A 13,949-nucleotide genomic window follows, 5' to 3' on the forward strand; every position below is an offset into this window, starting at 1 on the left:
GGGCAGGGCAGGGCTGTGGGGAGCTGGAGACCTTGTACCCTGAAAGGCTTTGCTTCAGAGAAGACAATGTAATTTACTTAATATGGAGATTTATAATCCATGTAAAGTAATTTCATTTCACATGTTGAAATTCACAGAATTGTGAAGCACCAGAAATTGAAGCATCACTAGAAAATATGACCTTTTTCAAACAGAAAGATATGTCAACTTTTTCAACTTAAAAAAAAAAAAAAAAAAGCGGATCTATTCTGCTGGATTTATAAATTTGTAGGAGAGAGAACTGTCCACGTGCTTCTCTATCACTCCCATTTCTTGTGTATTGTATTTCAAAAAAGTCACCTGCTGCCCAGCACCCTTCCAGGGTGCTCCAGAACTCACCTTTATCAAAATCCCAAGGTAATTCCTATCCTACTGCTTCTTTATTGACATATGGAGTGATATAACCGTATCAGCACTAGCTCATATATCAGCTATTCATACATAACTAAGATAGTTACTTCCCAAAGAAAAAGCCAAAGTTAGGGAGTGCAGTGCTGACTGTCTTTGAGGACAAAGAAGGCTTACTTTCTAGAGACCCAGAAATGCCTAGGGTCATGAGTATTTCTGCTTCCTAGATTCCTGCTAGAGTATGAGATTGATGACTGATGAGCTATAAGTGGACCATCTTTTTCATTCTCTTACGTTGCTTGTAAACATGAAAGATACTGAGTTGTCATTGAGACTAGACAACAGCCCAAAGAGGATATCTGACCTGCTTTCTTCTCCACAACTCACACAGTATAAAGGGAAAAGGTGTAGCACAGCAAGTCTACTCATCATATTAGCAACTTTTTGACTGTAAATGTATTTTCTACAAAAATAAACATTGAACCAGCTCCTCTTCTGCTCACATGCAGTACTAGAAGCATAGAGCAAGGCATGAACGGAAAAACAATGTATTAGGTGATGTCTTATGGTTGTGTTCATGCATTTGATCATGTTTGTCAGTAGCTCAGTACTGACTGATGAGATGAACAACTAACTCACCTCGAGGATCCAGAACTTAAAAAACTCCAGTCATCTCTAGTAATCATGAGAGAATCAACAGAGCTTGGCTTGGTCTTTTGTGGTTTCAGAGGTAGAGTTCTAGGGCAATGGTGCCTTTATAAGGACCAAAATCCATGGGAGTTCACCTTCTTCATACACTAGGAGAGAAGAAAAATAAGACAAATCTTTTCTGAAGTATAGTTATGAAGCAAATAGTGGGAATAAGGATCAAAACAGAATACATGGATATTCTACCAAAAAGCAGGTTTAGTCATAGAAGAAGTTATTTTTGATAAGAATCACTATGACTACCCCTATCATACTGAACATCAATAGACAAAGCAACTGAAAGTTTAGACTTCAGATCTGGGCCCATGATAGTCATTCAGAGGAAAAAGTAGTCCATTGTCAGAAGTTTCATTGTATTTCCAGATTAAAGAAATTCCATACTTATCCATGTAGGTATTTTCTGAACACTTACTGTGCTGTAAAGGTGGAAGAAAGGACTTCTGCTCACAAAGAATGAAAAAACTCAAACTTTCATCGTGTCATCATCTTTGGAGAAAAAACATCCTATTTTGCAGTGGTAATAGACTGCATTTTATGGAGAAAGGGGGAGGGTAATAAAATCAGAGCTGTAGGAAATGTCATGAAGAACCAAAGGGGATTCTAGAAAATTAAGAAAAACTGAGTTTCTGTACATCTGCATTTCTCTCCTTTCTCCTACACTTCTACCTCCCTTGGTCTCCATGCTCCAGTAGGTTAGTTCCCAGAGCATTAAGTGAAGGGAGTTGAGGTGAGCCATGCAGCCCAGAAATTGGGCTGGGGAGGAGAATGGCGAGGTTCAATTGCACCAGAGTTGCATTTGCTGATCCTGCATAATTTTAAGGATGGTGTTTAAGGGCAGCTGTGGCTGTGAGGGGGCTGTAGTTCTATCCTCTTAGGGAAATTTCTTGGCAGAAGCAGTTGGAACACAAGGCTGTGCTCACTGATGGCTGTGGCTGGGTTGCTGGGCAGAATCTGTATCTGAGACACCCTTTCATCACACTGTTTAGTACCGATGCCATGGGATGTTGACTGCCATGGGAAACTGTGTGTTTCTTCTGTGCCTAAATCTGGTCCAGGGAAGTACTGTCAACTTCCAACTTTTGAGCCATCCCAATTACACATCTTGCAATGGGTGGACAAACACATCTGTCCAGTGCTGGGTTCTCTTTCTCCAGCTGAACTCTCAGCTGTGTGGCTACTTGTGCACCCCAGGCAAAGCCCCATGCTCCCACTCTGAAAATATCCCAAGCCTGTAGAGCAGGTAGCAGAGGAGCAGTGTGCTTTCTGGTGCTCTCTCAGATTACACACCTCTTTAACATTATGAGGAAGTCTGGGTTTTGAGGTTTTGGGGTTTTGGTACTTTTTGTTCTTAAGCTGAAATATACTGAAGCAGAACAATTCAAACAGCCCACAAGGACAGTGATGTTACCACAGACAAAGGAACTGTCTTACCCAGGGGATTTCTTTGCTTACCTATATTTAGGGCTAGTCCTCACCTGAGGCTTTCATAAATGCAAACTAATTAAAAAACATTCAAAATCCCCAAGCAAAGCTGGTGCTATTCATGGTGCCACCAAACTCGGTTATCTTTTAGAGGCCAGAAAACTAGTGTTGAGTGTCCTCACTATGACCCAGAAGCTGGAAGAGAAATGAGAAGAAGAGAAAAAACAAGCAAGAGAGAAGAGAAAGTTGGGCAGAGACACTAGGGCTGTTTACAGACTTTTTTCTCTACAAGGAGCAGAGTCACTGTAGGAACAGGATTAAAACCAACCTTTCCTAAAAGTCCCAAAAGCTCGAAGAAAAATTTATTGCTCCAACAGGTATAGGAGTGCTCACAAGAAGTGCCTGGGAATTTTGCTATGCTGGTGTGTTACAGCTTTTGTGTAGACTGCGAAAATACAAATGGGAGACAAGATCCTCTCTTTGGTCCTTGCAGCAAGAACTTTCTAGTTTTTAGCAAATGTCTTTCTCCACAAAACACAACAGTCATAGGAGACCGGAATAAAGGACTTCTATCTTGTGAACATCTGAGCCATGTGGTTAGAAGGTTATATAGCATGACCATCGTTTCCCAGTGAGTATTTTATTAGGTCTTTGCCCAGGGATGAGAAAGGGATACCTTAATCCCACTCCTACTCCTACCTGCCCTGTTTCACAGATGGGATTTCTGGTGTTCTCATCAGGTTGTGAACAAGTTTTCTGAATGGCTTTGCCATCTCAGCAGCTTTTGCAGTGAAAGCAGTGGGAATGTAAGGGGTGCACCAATGGCCATGATGAACTGTGAGTGAAGCAGGATGGAGTGCATCCAGTAGATTTTATCTGTTTAATTCCCCTTAGATTAAAGCTTTTGCTTTAGTTGGCCACTTGTGATATAAGTGTTCTTATCTTTAGGCAGCTATAACTTAAACAGAAGGCTTCTGTTCTAGTTCTGTTTTACAAAGTTATTCAAGAGAAATCATTAATGAAAGCTTATTAAGAAACACAGAATCATAGAAAAAAATGGTTTCAAAGGTGGCTTCTTGGAGGTAATGCAGTCTAGTGGAATTTTATGACCCTGAGAGAACTTTATCTACCATGAGAGGATTTCAGCCACCTGAGATGTCTAACCATCCTGACACCTGCTGAAACGGTAAAATGGCAGATTATAAGCAAGCCAGGAGAATTACAGAGATCACCAGAAATAATATTTTGATGTAGATGTTAGACAAGATGACTGTAGGAGGTACTCAGCCAGATATGCAACTCATCAAAGAACTGATCACAGATGTGGCAGTCATAGACAGTCTTGACTGCAAGGATCATGATGTGGTGGACTTTAAGATCCTTACAGAAGGAAGTAAGTCAAATAGCATGCTATTTAAGCTGGATATTATTAAAGCAGACCAGCTTGCTTAAGGCAGAACAGAATCTGAGACCTAGTGCTCTACCCATCTCTCAGCTCTTGGCCGAGAGACTGACAGTAATTCAGAGATTTCCACTATGGATGTGCTGGACTACTGCCAGCAGCTTTGGTTTAGCCTCCAGCACATCCTTCCTGTTCTTTCCTATGTCTTGGATACCATGACATGTACCACGGTTCATCCCTTGCAATCCCAAGTAACCTCTCTAAGCAGCTAATGACATCTTCCACCTTTTCCCTGGCACACAATCTACTATGCCAGGGGTGTCCTCACATACCTCACAGACCCAGGTCTCTGTGCCCTCTGCCACTATTTGCTTCCTACTGACCTTATGGAGTGACTGAAGGGCAGAGCTCAAAATATTATAGTGAATGGGGCTACATCTGACTGGCAACTGGTCACCAGTGGTGTTCCTCAGGGTTCAATTCTAGGCACGATTCTGTCCAATGTATTTATTCACAATCTAGCTGCAGGAGTTGAATGCACCATTAGCAAATTTGCTGATGGTACCAACCTGGGAGGTGCTATTGACTCTTTCGAGGGACAAGAGGCCTTGCAGAGGGATCTAGATAGATTGGAGCATGGGGCAATGATTAATGGGATGAAATTTAATGAGTCCAAATGTCAGATTCTGCACCTAGGATGGGTAATGTCAGGCAATATACTATATAGTGTATATATATACTATAAAGTGGTAGAGGAGTGGTTGGAGATCAGCCCTGCAGAGAAGCATCTGGGGGTGCTGGTTGTCAGCAGGCTTAGTGTGAGCCAGCAGTGCCCTGGCAGACAAGAGGGCAAACTACCCTGGATAACCAGCCAGGCAAAAGTGGTGATTACCCCACTGTATTCAGCATTAATGTGGTCTCACCCTGAGTTCTGTGTGCAGTTCTGAACCCTACGATTTAAGAAGCATTTGGAGGTACTCGAATGCATCCAGAGGAGATAAAGATGGTGAAAAGGCTGGAAGGAATGACCTGTAAGGAGAGGCTAAGGACTTTAGGTTTGTCTAGTTCAGAGAAAAGGAGTCTGAGGGGTGACCTCTTATCTCTCTACAGCTCCCTGAGGAGGGAAAGTGTAGAGGGAGGTGCTGATCTCTTCTCCCTGGGATCTGGTGGTAGGACATGGGGGAATGGCTCAAAGCTGGACCAGAGGAGGCTTAGACTCGACATTAAGAAGCATTTATTTACTGAGAGGGTGGTCAAACACTGGAACAGGTTTCCTACAGAGGTGGTAGATGCCTCAAGTCTGTCAGTGTTTAAGAGACATTTGGACAATGACCTTAATAATATCCTTTGACTTGGTCAACCTGAATTAGTCAGGCACTTGGGCTAGATTACCATTGTACGTCTTTTCCAACTGAAATTTTCTCTATTCTTTCTATTATTCTCCTTCTCTTCCTGGTACAATCTTTTCTTAACCTTTTCTGTTTCACAGGGATTCAGTTTACCAGAATGTTCAAATCACTCAAGATATTGCCCTGTTCAGGAGTCTGTCCTATGTTTTTTTTCCTGACAGAAATGCAGAAACCAAGATCAAACCAACTTCAGAAGAAGTCATTTTAGCAGCCTCAGGTAAAGCTATGGAAAAGCTAGTCAGGAACAGAATTGCCTAGTAGGCATGGGCAATCTTTAGTGTTTATTCTGTAGACCATCTCCAAGTAATGCTGATGTGAGAAAAAACCAAATCATTTGTAATGTCAGTATTAGTGAACCTAGCTGTTGTAATCATATAGCTCTGTAATACGGTGCCCTGTTTTCATCTGGGATAGAACTAATATTTCTTAGTAGCTAGAGTAGTGCTGTTTTAGATTCAGTATGGGATTTGATATGAGAAGAAAGTTGATAGCACACTGATGTTTTTAGTTGCTAAGAAATCAAGGACTTTTCAACTTCCTATGTCCTTCTAGTGGGCAGGTTCACAAGAAGCTGACAGGAAGCATAGCCAGAGCAATGGACCCAAATTGACCAAAAAAATATTCCTTATCATATAACATCATGCTCAGTATATAGAGGAGGGTTGGCTGGGAAGCTCACACTCCTCTTCCAGAATTGCAGTTTTGGAATTTTTCTTTGGGATCATTAGCTGAGAACAGGCTGGGCATCAGTCGTCGGGTGGTGAGCAATCCCATTGTGCATCACTTGTTTGTATATTCAATTATTACTATAATTATTAGTTTTATTTTATTTTATTTCAGTTATTAAATTGTTTTTTTATCTCAACCTGTGAGTGTCCTTACCTTTACCCCTTCAACTGTCTTCCCCATGCCACAGGTGGGGGAGGGTGAGTGAGCGGCTGCATGGTGTTTAGCTGCTGTCCAGGTTTAAACCACGACATATGGTGTTGCCATTACTAGTAACAGGACATAAGGTTTGTAATTAATTTGCAAGGTCTCAGGGCTGAAGTTTGTCAGGTTTGCTCTGCTTGAACTTTTCTTGACTTGTTTGTAGTTTTGTTTATAAAACCACATAATCAACCTGTACCATTTGCAGGTAGCAAGTGGCAGGCTTCTGGAGAGTTCATAAGTTCAATTTCCAACATTTCCCACCCCCCACACATACACATATTTATCCACTACCCGCTAGCTATCATATTTGAAGGTACTTTTTCATCTACCACAGATATGAACTGATGAAAAGTAGGAGGAAATTTTTGGTTTTGTAAATGGATGTGAGTCATATCTAGGGTGTGCTGTGCTGAAGGATGTAGCAACACAGTTTGAAGGCAAGAAATAGACTTATGAGGAAATTGTCTCCTGAAGTCTTTAACAATACCTATTTTGTATGAATAAATGATATTTATTAAGAGGCTTAATCTTGGCTAGTTTTCAGTGAGTGTTCATAGAGATGACAAATTTTTATTCCTGATCACAATCTCAATATGGCTGTAACTTTTCCAAGGCACTGGATCACTGAAGATTTTATTCTTTTATATGGTATTGAAAAACAATATAATAACTTCCAAAACACCACTGAAATATTTTTGCTGAAACAGTGCAAGAATACTCATCATAAGTAGAAACAAAAATTGTCCAAACAACTCTATACAAAATGCAATCAAACATAAAGAGGCTTTTAAAGATAGGCTCTTGGGGAATTGTCTCTACAGACAACACTATTCTCTCTTCTTGAGAGAGGAAGATAATATTAAAAACCCATAAACATATACATTTGAAAAAATTCAAGTTGAACATTTCATCCGGATATCATTATGTCACCTCTTCAATAATAATTATTTCTTCAGTTCCATGTTGCAATATTTGATTCTTATTTTCTGTCTATTAAGGGAAGAATAAAACATTTCATTAGTGTTTCATCCATGAGATTACCCGTGAGTTTACAATTTATGAACCTCCTGTCATTCAGAGAGTTACTATATAGAAGCTGTAGTGGAACTCTGTCAGTGAGAGGACTGAAGTAGTCATGTCTAGGTCTTTCCTCCATGAGGAACAAAAACCATTTCACGTCAAAAGCCAGAAAACTCATCTTTTTAAACACAGAAAAGTTAACATAATGAAGGAACAGAAAGTAAAAGGATTTATAAAGGCTCACCAGGGATCCAGTATATTCTTGCAGATACATTCTTGCTTCCAGGCCTGGCTGTAGCCAACTTAAAGATTTTTCAAATTGCATACTGCAGCAAACTTTGCAACATGCCGTCTAGATAGGCAGTTTCTGCAATGTCTATCTGTTCCTTGTTCTTCTCATGAGTTTCTCCATAACCTAGAACCTCTCAGCTTTCTACTGTATTTTTTTGCTTTCCATACCCTGGAAACTGTTTCTCCTTCAACATTATTGCCAAACACTAACATGGGTCTCAACTTCTGCTATGGCACAACTATTTTTGGCCAGCAGTAGATTGCCCCTTTCTCTCCCCATTGCTGACCAAAAGTCTGATTCTGATTATTACTGTGATTATTCTGATTATTATTGTGCTGAGAAACTTAGACTCAGCACTATTCTAGTGATAACATATGGCTTATAAGGAGAGCAGGGTGAAATTGTGTATTTTCTCCAATGCTCCAGTTAGATGGATGACAACTTCTTCAGAATAAAAAAGGGAAAATAGACTCATTATCTGCATATGAGCCTTCTCTTTCAATACCCCCAGAGCAAGAAAAATAAAGAAAATTTATCCTTGGATCTGAGCATCTTTCTGACACTTAGGTCATAACTTTGAGACTGCAATGGATCCTTATTTACAATAATTTTCAGGCAAATGGAAAGAAAACATACCTGGAAATCCATTGGACAGATCTCATGGAATGGGTCTCTTGGCTGTGGTATGATAGCAGATGTTTTTTTCAAATAAGTGCTTCTACAGTGACAAAAGGGTTGACGAAGAAAAGACTTAGTATGCAAACATATGAACATGTACTTTGTAATAATGTTCCTGAGGTATTATTTTATTCCTCTAAGACAAAAACAGTGAAAGAGTAACTAAAAATTACATAGGCTAGATAAAATAATATTTAATTGTTCAAAATTTGGATAATAATTTTTTTTTTTACTTATTAAAGAATCATAAGAAGTTGCTTTTTTAAGTATCTGGGAAGGAAATATTCTCAAAACAAGTAAACAATTAAATGTACCGCCCATCTACATTGCAGGGTCTGATGGTAGGAAAGCAGCACTGATACAAGGCCTGTCCCAGTATTGAAAAGAATTCTGTTACATTGATCAAGTGGGTAAGAAGGTTTGGAATTAGAAATATAGACCCCACCTGAGGAACATCCAGCAGGTCATGGTTCATACTATAGTTCAATGTCCATTTTCCCCTTGCTCCTCTCCTTTAAAAGGAGGCCATAAATTTTCTGTTGGGGAAAGAGGTGTTCTTTCAACTACAGAATAAAAATTTTGTACAAGAAATTAGGCTTACACTGTGCAGAGAAAAAGTACAAGACTTGCTGCCAGCACTGGTATCATATATAACGTATATGATGAAGTAGATGTAAGTTGTTCTTTTCCTGAAAGACAAGCAATCATCAAAGTGTTGATTAGTATCACAGAAGAGGAATGATTGCACAGCTACATGCAATCTGCTTTGCATGATAGTGTGGAGCACCAATATGAAATGGCTGCTTCTTCAGCTTAGCACCTCATTGCCCTGTAACATGTAAACAGGATGGCTGACAGTATGTGGACTGTATGGTATTTTGGGACCTTAAAAAGTGTTCTGTGAGGAACTGAGGCCTACATAGTCCTTCAAGATCCAAGGTGGCAGAGAATAATAGGGGAAAATAGAAGTTTGTAAAGCCAGAAGTAGAAATGGAAGAAGGAAAAGAGCTGACAACAGACCTCAAAAAGGTCTGCTTTATTCTATCTCTCTTTATCATATCTCTCCTTGCAAGAAGCACCCACTGTCACACCAGAATGCTCAGAGATCTCCCTCATATTAAGAGATATGACAATTCTTCACTCCTTTTCATCCTAGCAAATTAATATGCAAATATCAATGTGTTTCCATCTGTAAGTATGAAGTAATAAGTGAGGCAGACAAGTAATAACTGAATGAAAACTAGGTCAAGGAACTGATTTTCATTCTTACCAAACTCAATGGGTGTACTCCACTCTCCCCAGCTTGTGCTCACTAAACATCCATTGTCAGTTGCTCTGATTTTGACACTATACCTTTTTTCTGCTCGGAAGCTCTCAAATATGTAGGAGTTTCCTGTGATGCTTCTTTCCTAAATACAAAACTAGACTGAGAACTTTTTAATCGTTAGACATACAGATGTGAAGAATGTGTCAGGTCCGTTTAATGATGCAAACAATTACAAAAGAAAGTTTTGCGTATACTTCTGTGAACAGGCTAGAATGAAATAACAAACAGAAAATTAGCCTTCAATAAATTAGCTTGTTACATCCTAATCCCTTTTGTTTGAACATTTTTATTACTGGTGATATGAAGATGAAATTTGCAGTATGCTTCCCTGGCTCCTTAGCCTCTGCTAAACAATAAGACTTTGCCAAAAAAAAAAAAAACCAAAACCAAACCAAACCACAAAGCTTATTTTCAGTCTGTAAATTATTTATTTTATTAGAAGGTAATTCTTTAAAGATCTGGCATTCCCTTACTGTGGATGTTTTCAAAACTGAAGTAGAGTTTAACACCCAGATTATACAAAAGGAAAAGTTTTGGCATATATTGAAATCTTTCTCAGAGGAATCTTGAGCCTTCTTGAAAACTTTTTTTTTTCTTCTTTATACTGGCTTATCTTTCAGATATTTTCTTGTTTCATCCATCTCAACCCCTTCCAGAGACAATTAATGAAGAAAAAATTACCCACATTTTGTGTGTTTAAGTGTAATGTGGAATTATGATCCATATTTCTACATATATATGAATTTGGTAGGAAATACAAAAGACTGTAAAATGGAAGATTTTGTGACTTGCATAGAAGTAGTATAAAGTTCCACATGTGCAGCATAAATGTTACATTAATGTGGTAATGAAGACTTACTGGTTTAGATGTGGTTTTTATGTTTTTCTCAGGATCAGCCTAGTAACAAGAGAAAAAAATATTTTTTATGATTGTTCTGTTTGTTACTATATAATAAATGGTCTTATCTCATGAGTGGTTTGATTTTCAGGAAAAGAAAAGTACATCTAACATTTTAAATGCTTTCTTTTAAAGATTGTGAAGTTAAGCTGTTCTTTCACTGAAAAGTTTTTCTCACCATTCGTGCCTCTGAAACACTGTACCCTTTCAATTTGATTGTAGAACTGATTGTCAAAAAACTAAACAACAAAAGACCCAAGTTGTCCACCAATTAACATTTTATGTTTTACTTGTACAAAACAAAGTACATAAAAAAATACTGGTAATCTTGAACAATGTTTCTGTTAAAACTTTTGTCATCATAGTTTTTATGTTCTTAACCATTCAATTTATGTATCATTTTTTTAATTATTATTTTTTTATTATTATTGGAACAATGAACTCACAAATATTTATGCAAATATTCCAAACTTTTTGATGGATTTAATACTACTTTCTATATTCATCCCTGCCTTCAAAATATTGTAATTACTGAAATGTATAATAACCATATACAGGTAAAACCTGGATATTTTGTTTCAATAACCTGACAAAATATTTCTTTTTATTCAAAGACATGGATGGCTCTTTCCACTTTAACTTAAAAAGAAAGGACACAGAATTTAATGAAACCCCACAATGAACAGGTGCTGTATTACTGTCCCTTACATCTGACTGTGACAGATGTGGTGCAACCATCTTGACCATTTTATGCTGCAGACCTACATTAGATAAACCCAAGCTCCTAAACTCTTTCAGCAACACCACGCTGGTGTCAGTAAATGGAGGCAATAGGAGAATAAGGCAAGGCTGGATACATAAATGGCAAGATGGAATGTGTACAGTGGTCCAGGTGGAGATACCTAAGAGCTCTTGCAGCATATCCTAACTTACAAGTGCACCTTTGTAATAAAGCACACTGATTCTTTGGAGCTAATTTAGAATACCATGAACCTGACTGAGCAGTAATGATGACTACAAGAAGAAGGAACAAATGCAAAGTGAGTTTATGAGAGACATGATAATAAGCGACTGATGGGAGAGGAGACTGCAGAGGAAACCGTAGAACAGAAGGTCCTGACCTAACTTCATCAAAAACCAGCAGCAAGACTGAAAGACTACACTGGGACCCAAACTGCCTTACAGGGACACATAAAATTGGTTGTATCCAATTTAATAATAACTTTGACTTTTTGTAGTGTATTTGGAGTTCATTTGCTGTATCCTATGGCTGTTCACTATAAAGTCGTCAGGTAATATGACCCATCCCCATCCAGGTGCTAGAATAGCTATTCAACCTCAGTGTGGGGAATCCCTTGCCCAGTGTCTTTAAGGACCAGCTGTACAGTGGACTGAAAGCATTCCCTCAATTTGCTGCCCCTATTTGTGAGTGGCAGCAGTCCTTAGCTCATGTGCAAGGGGGGTACTACAAATCAAAAAGGAGAGATTAGTTAAGTAGAGAAATAGAACAGAGTACTGGTTGCATGGTAGTGTGTGTGTAAATGCAAGCATACAAAATACTGTTAAGAGTTATAATTATTCTTACCTTGTTTTCAATGACAACTTCATATTTGAAACAAGTATGTCTTTTCACATGACTTGTGCGAGGTGGTTGCCATTGAATTTCACAACGATGAGAAGCTTCTGTACAGTTCACAGTGACATTTAGTGGAGGAGTGAGTTTTTCTACAATAATATAATTAGAAATGCAGTTGGTTAATAATCAGTACTCTTCCCTCTGCCTTTTTTAAAACACAGGTAGATGTTCAAACAACTGGTCTAAAAAGATGTAATGCAGCTTCACCCCATATTCTGAAGCAGGACTCCCTGATTTAACACTCCAGCTGAGGAACCTGGAGTATCATCAGCAGCAGTATGTAAAATTAAAACCATTTGTTAGATTCTACTGAATTCAGCATACAATCTGTGCAGGGGGTTTGTTTTTTTCAATACTGTGTTCGTATTAGACAGAAGTTTTGGGTTGGTTTTTTCTTTTTTTTTTTTAATTCTTAATTAACCACATTCTTCAATTAAAAAAAAAAAAAAAGAGTTTTTCTCATAGTCCTGCTCAGGCATCCTTAGCTAGTTAATCCCAAAAGATGAAACCTTTCTGTCAGAGAATAAATATTTGACTGAAATGTTCACCATTCTCTAACCTATGATTTCAGATTGTCTCTGAACTCATTTGGTTTTGTTCATTCTTGTACTTTTGGCTTTCCAGGAATCAAGGCTGGGGAAAAGGAAAAAAAAACAAAATCTGTTATGAAGAGGAGTGTTTTAAAAATGTATGTTTTTTTCCAGGGATGAATTATATTTCATTCCATTAGCATAAAACTGGAAATAAAATTGGAAAAAAAAAAAAATCCTTACCAATTGTGTACAGTTTAATCTTCTTCTCATATGACTGAATGTTTTGTCCACTTCTAGACCCATTTACCAGGAAATAAGCTCTCTTATTTTCTATCATCACATTTTGGAATCTACATCCTCTGTGCCTTTCAAAATCATCTTTGATGTAATTCTGGCATTCTGTGAAATCTTCTTTCCTTTATATGACATATTACATCAGTTACATATTGACTACATCTCATGTCAGACCAGAAATCAAAACTCGTAGACCCTCTTACCCTGAGGTCTTCCAGTACAGAAAATACTGGGTATCTCCTGAAGCAGTCCTGTCCACATGCCAAGTGCAGTTCATGAAGGAAACATTAAAAATGACACAGACAAAATTTTCAATGGCTGTCTCATTCATGCCTGCAAATACAGAAGGAATATCCCATGTCTACTCTCTGAAAAGACTGTATAACTGCTCACATCATGCAGATCTCTGCAAGCTCATTTAGTAATTTTTAGTCACCTGATTAGTAAATCCAACTGCATATTGGTTCTTGCAGTTACGTGCTTGCTTTAAGACAGCAGCGATTTTATTTGTGTTGAGCCATGAGGATTACTTATCATTGTTACAAATGCTGAAGATGTGATTAGGATTTAATCAACTCTTCAATCAACTCAGGAACAATGATGTAGTGGAAGTTAATAACAAAGACATTCACTGTTGTGTACTTTGTTTAGATCCCCTGTATCTAAGGTCCAGTTTACAGTGAAATATAAAGTCTACAACCATGAGCAAGGCAAATTCTCTCACCTGTGTTTAAGTGCTCTGACCCTTGGTTGGCTTACAAAGGACTAAGTATTTAAAATAAGTTGTTCACCACTTTCTTCTGCGTAGCAGCTGGGTGATTGCAACATAACCCTGAGACTGCTTTTTGAAGCTAGTCCTGCAGAAGTGTCACAGTTTTGAAGAGAGAATGGCATATTTTTTGTTCCTGAGTTGCAAACAGTTGCTAATCTGTTCTGGCACATTGGATTCAAGGATAGGGTGAATTTTGTTTGCACTGAACTTTATAGAATCTGGCCTGAACATCCATGTCGTT

The 13,949-nt window shown here is 38.3% G+C and overlaps 1 protein-coding gene across 1 annotated transcript; it reads right to left on the minus strand.

The window, feature by feature from the left end:
• Window positions 1-6,762: 6,762 nt before the first annotated feature.
• LOC141972254 (granulocyte-macrophage colony-stimulating factor receptor subunit alpha-like) lies at window positions 6,763-13,267 on the minus strand. Its single transcript, XM_074930135.1, has 8 exons — window positions 13,140-13,267; window positions 12,883-13,058; window positions 12,059-12,198; window positions 10,435-10,473; window positions 9,519-9,657; window positions 8,850-8,937; window positions 8,207-8,288; window positions 6,763-7,248 (listed from the first exon to the last, which is right to left on the minus strand). Exons 1-8 carry the CDS (start codon window positions 13,265-13,267, stop codon window positions 7,180-7,182), a joined length of 861 nt encoding a protein of 286 aa, XP_074786236.1. The 3' UTR covers window positions 6,763-7,179.
• Window positions 13,268-13,949: the final 682 nt, after the last annotated feature.

This window comes from Athene noctua, chromosome 1 (genome assembly GCF_965140245.1).
Source record: "Athene noctua chromosome 1, bAthNoc1.hap1.1, whole genome shotgun sequence".
Taxonomy (NCBI): domain Eukaryota; kingdom Metazoa; phylum Chordata; class Aves; order Strigiformes; family Strigidae; genus Athene; species Athene noctua.

What these genes read in the sequence shown, in the direction of transcription:
- LOC141972254 (XM_074930135.1), bottom strand. Translation starts at nt 13,267, where the DNA reads ATGAATGAGACAGCCATTGAAAATTTTGTCTGTGTCATTTTTAATGTT. An exon ending in GAGTACACCCATTGAGTTTG is followed by an intron (nt 8,938 to 9,518) that starts GTAAGAATGAAA and finishes CTTGTCTTTCAG; the next exon opens with GAAAAGAACAACTTACATCT. An exon ending in GTACTTTTTCTCTGCACAGT is followed by an intron (nt 8,289 to 8,849) that starts GTAAGCCTAATT and finishes TTGTCACTGTAG; the next exon opens with AAGCACTTATTTGAAAAAAA.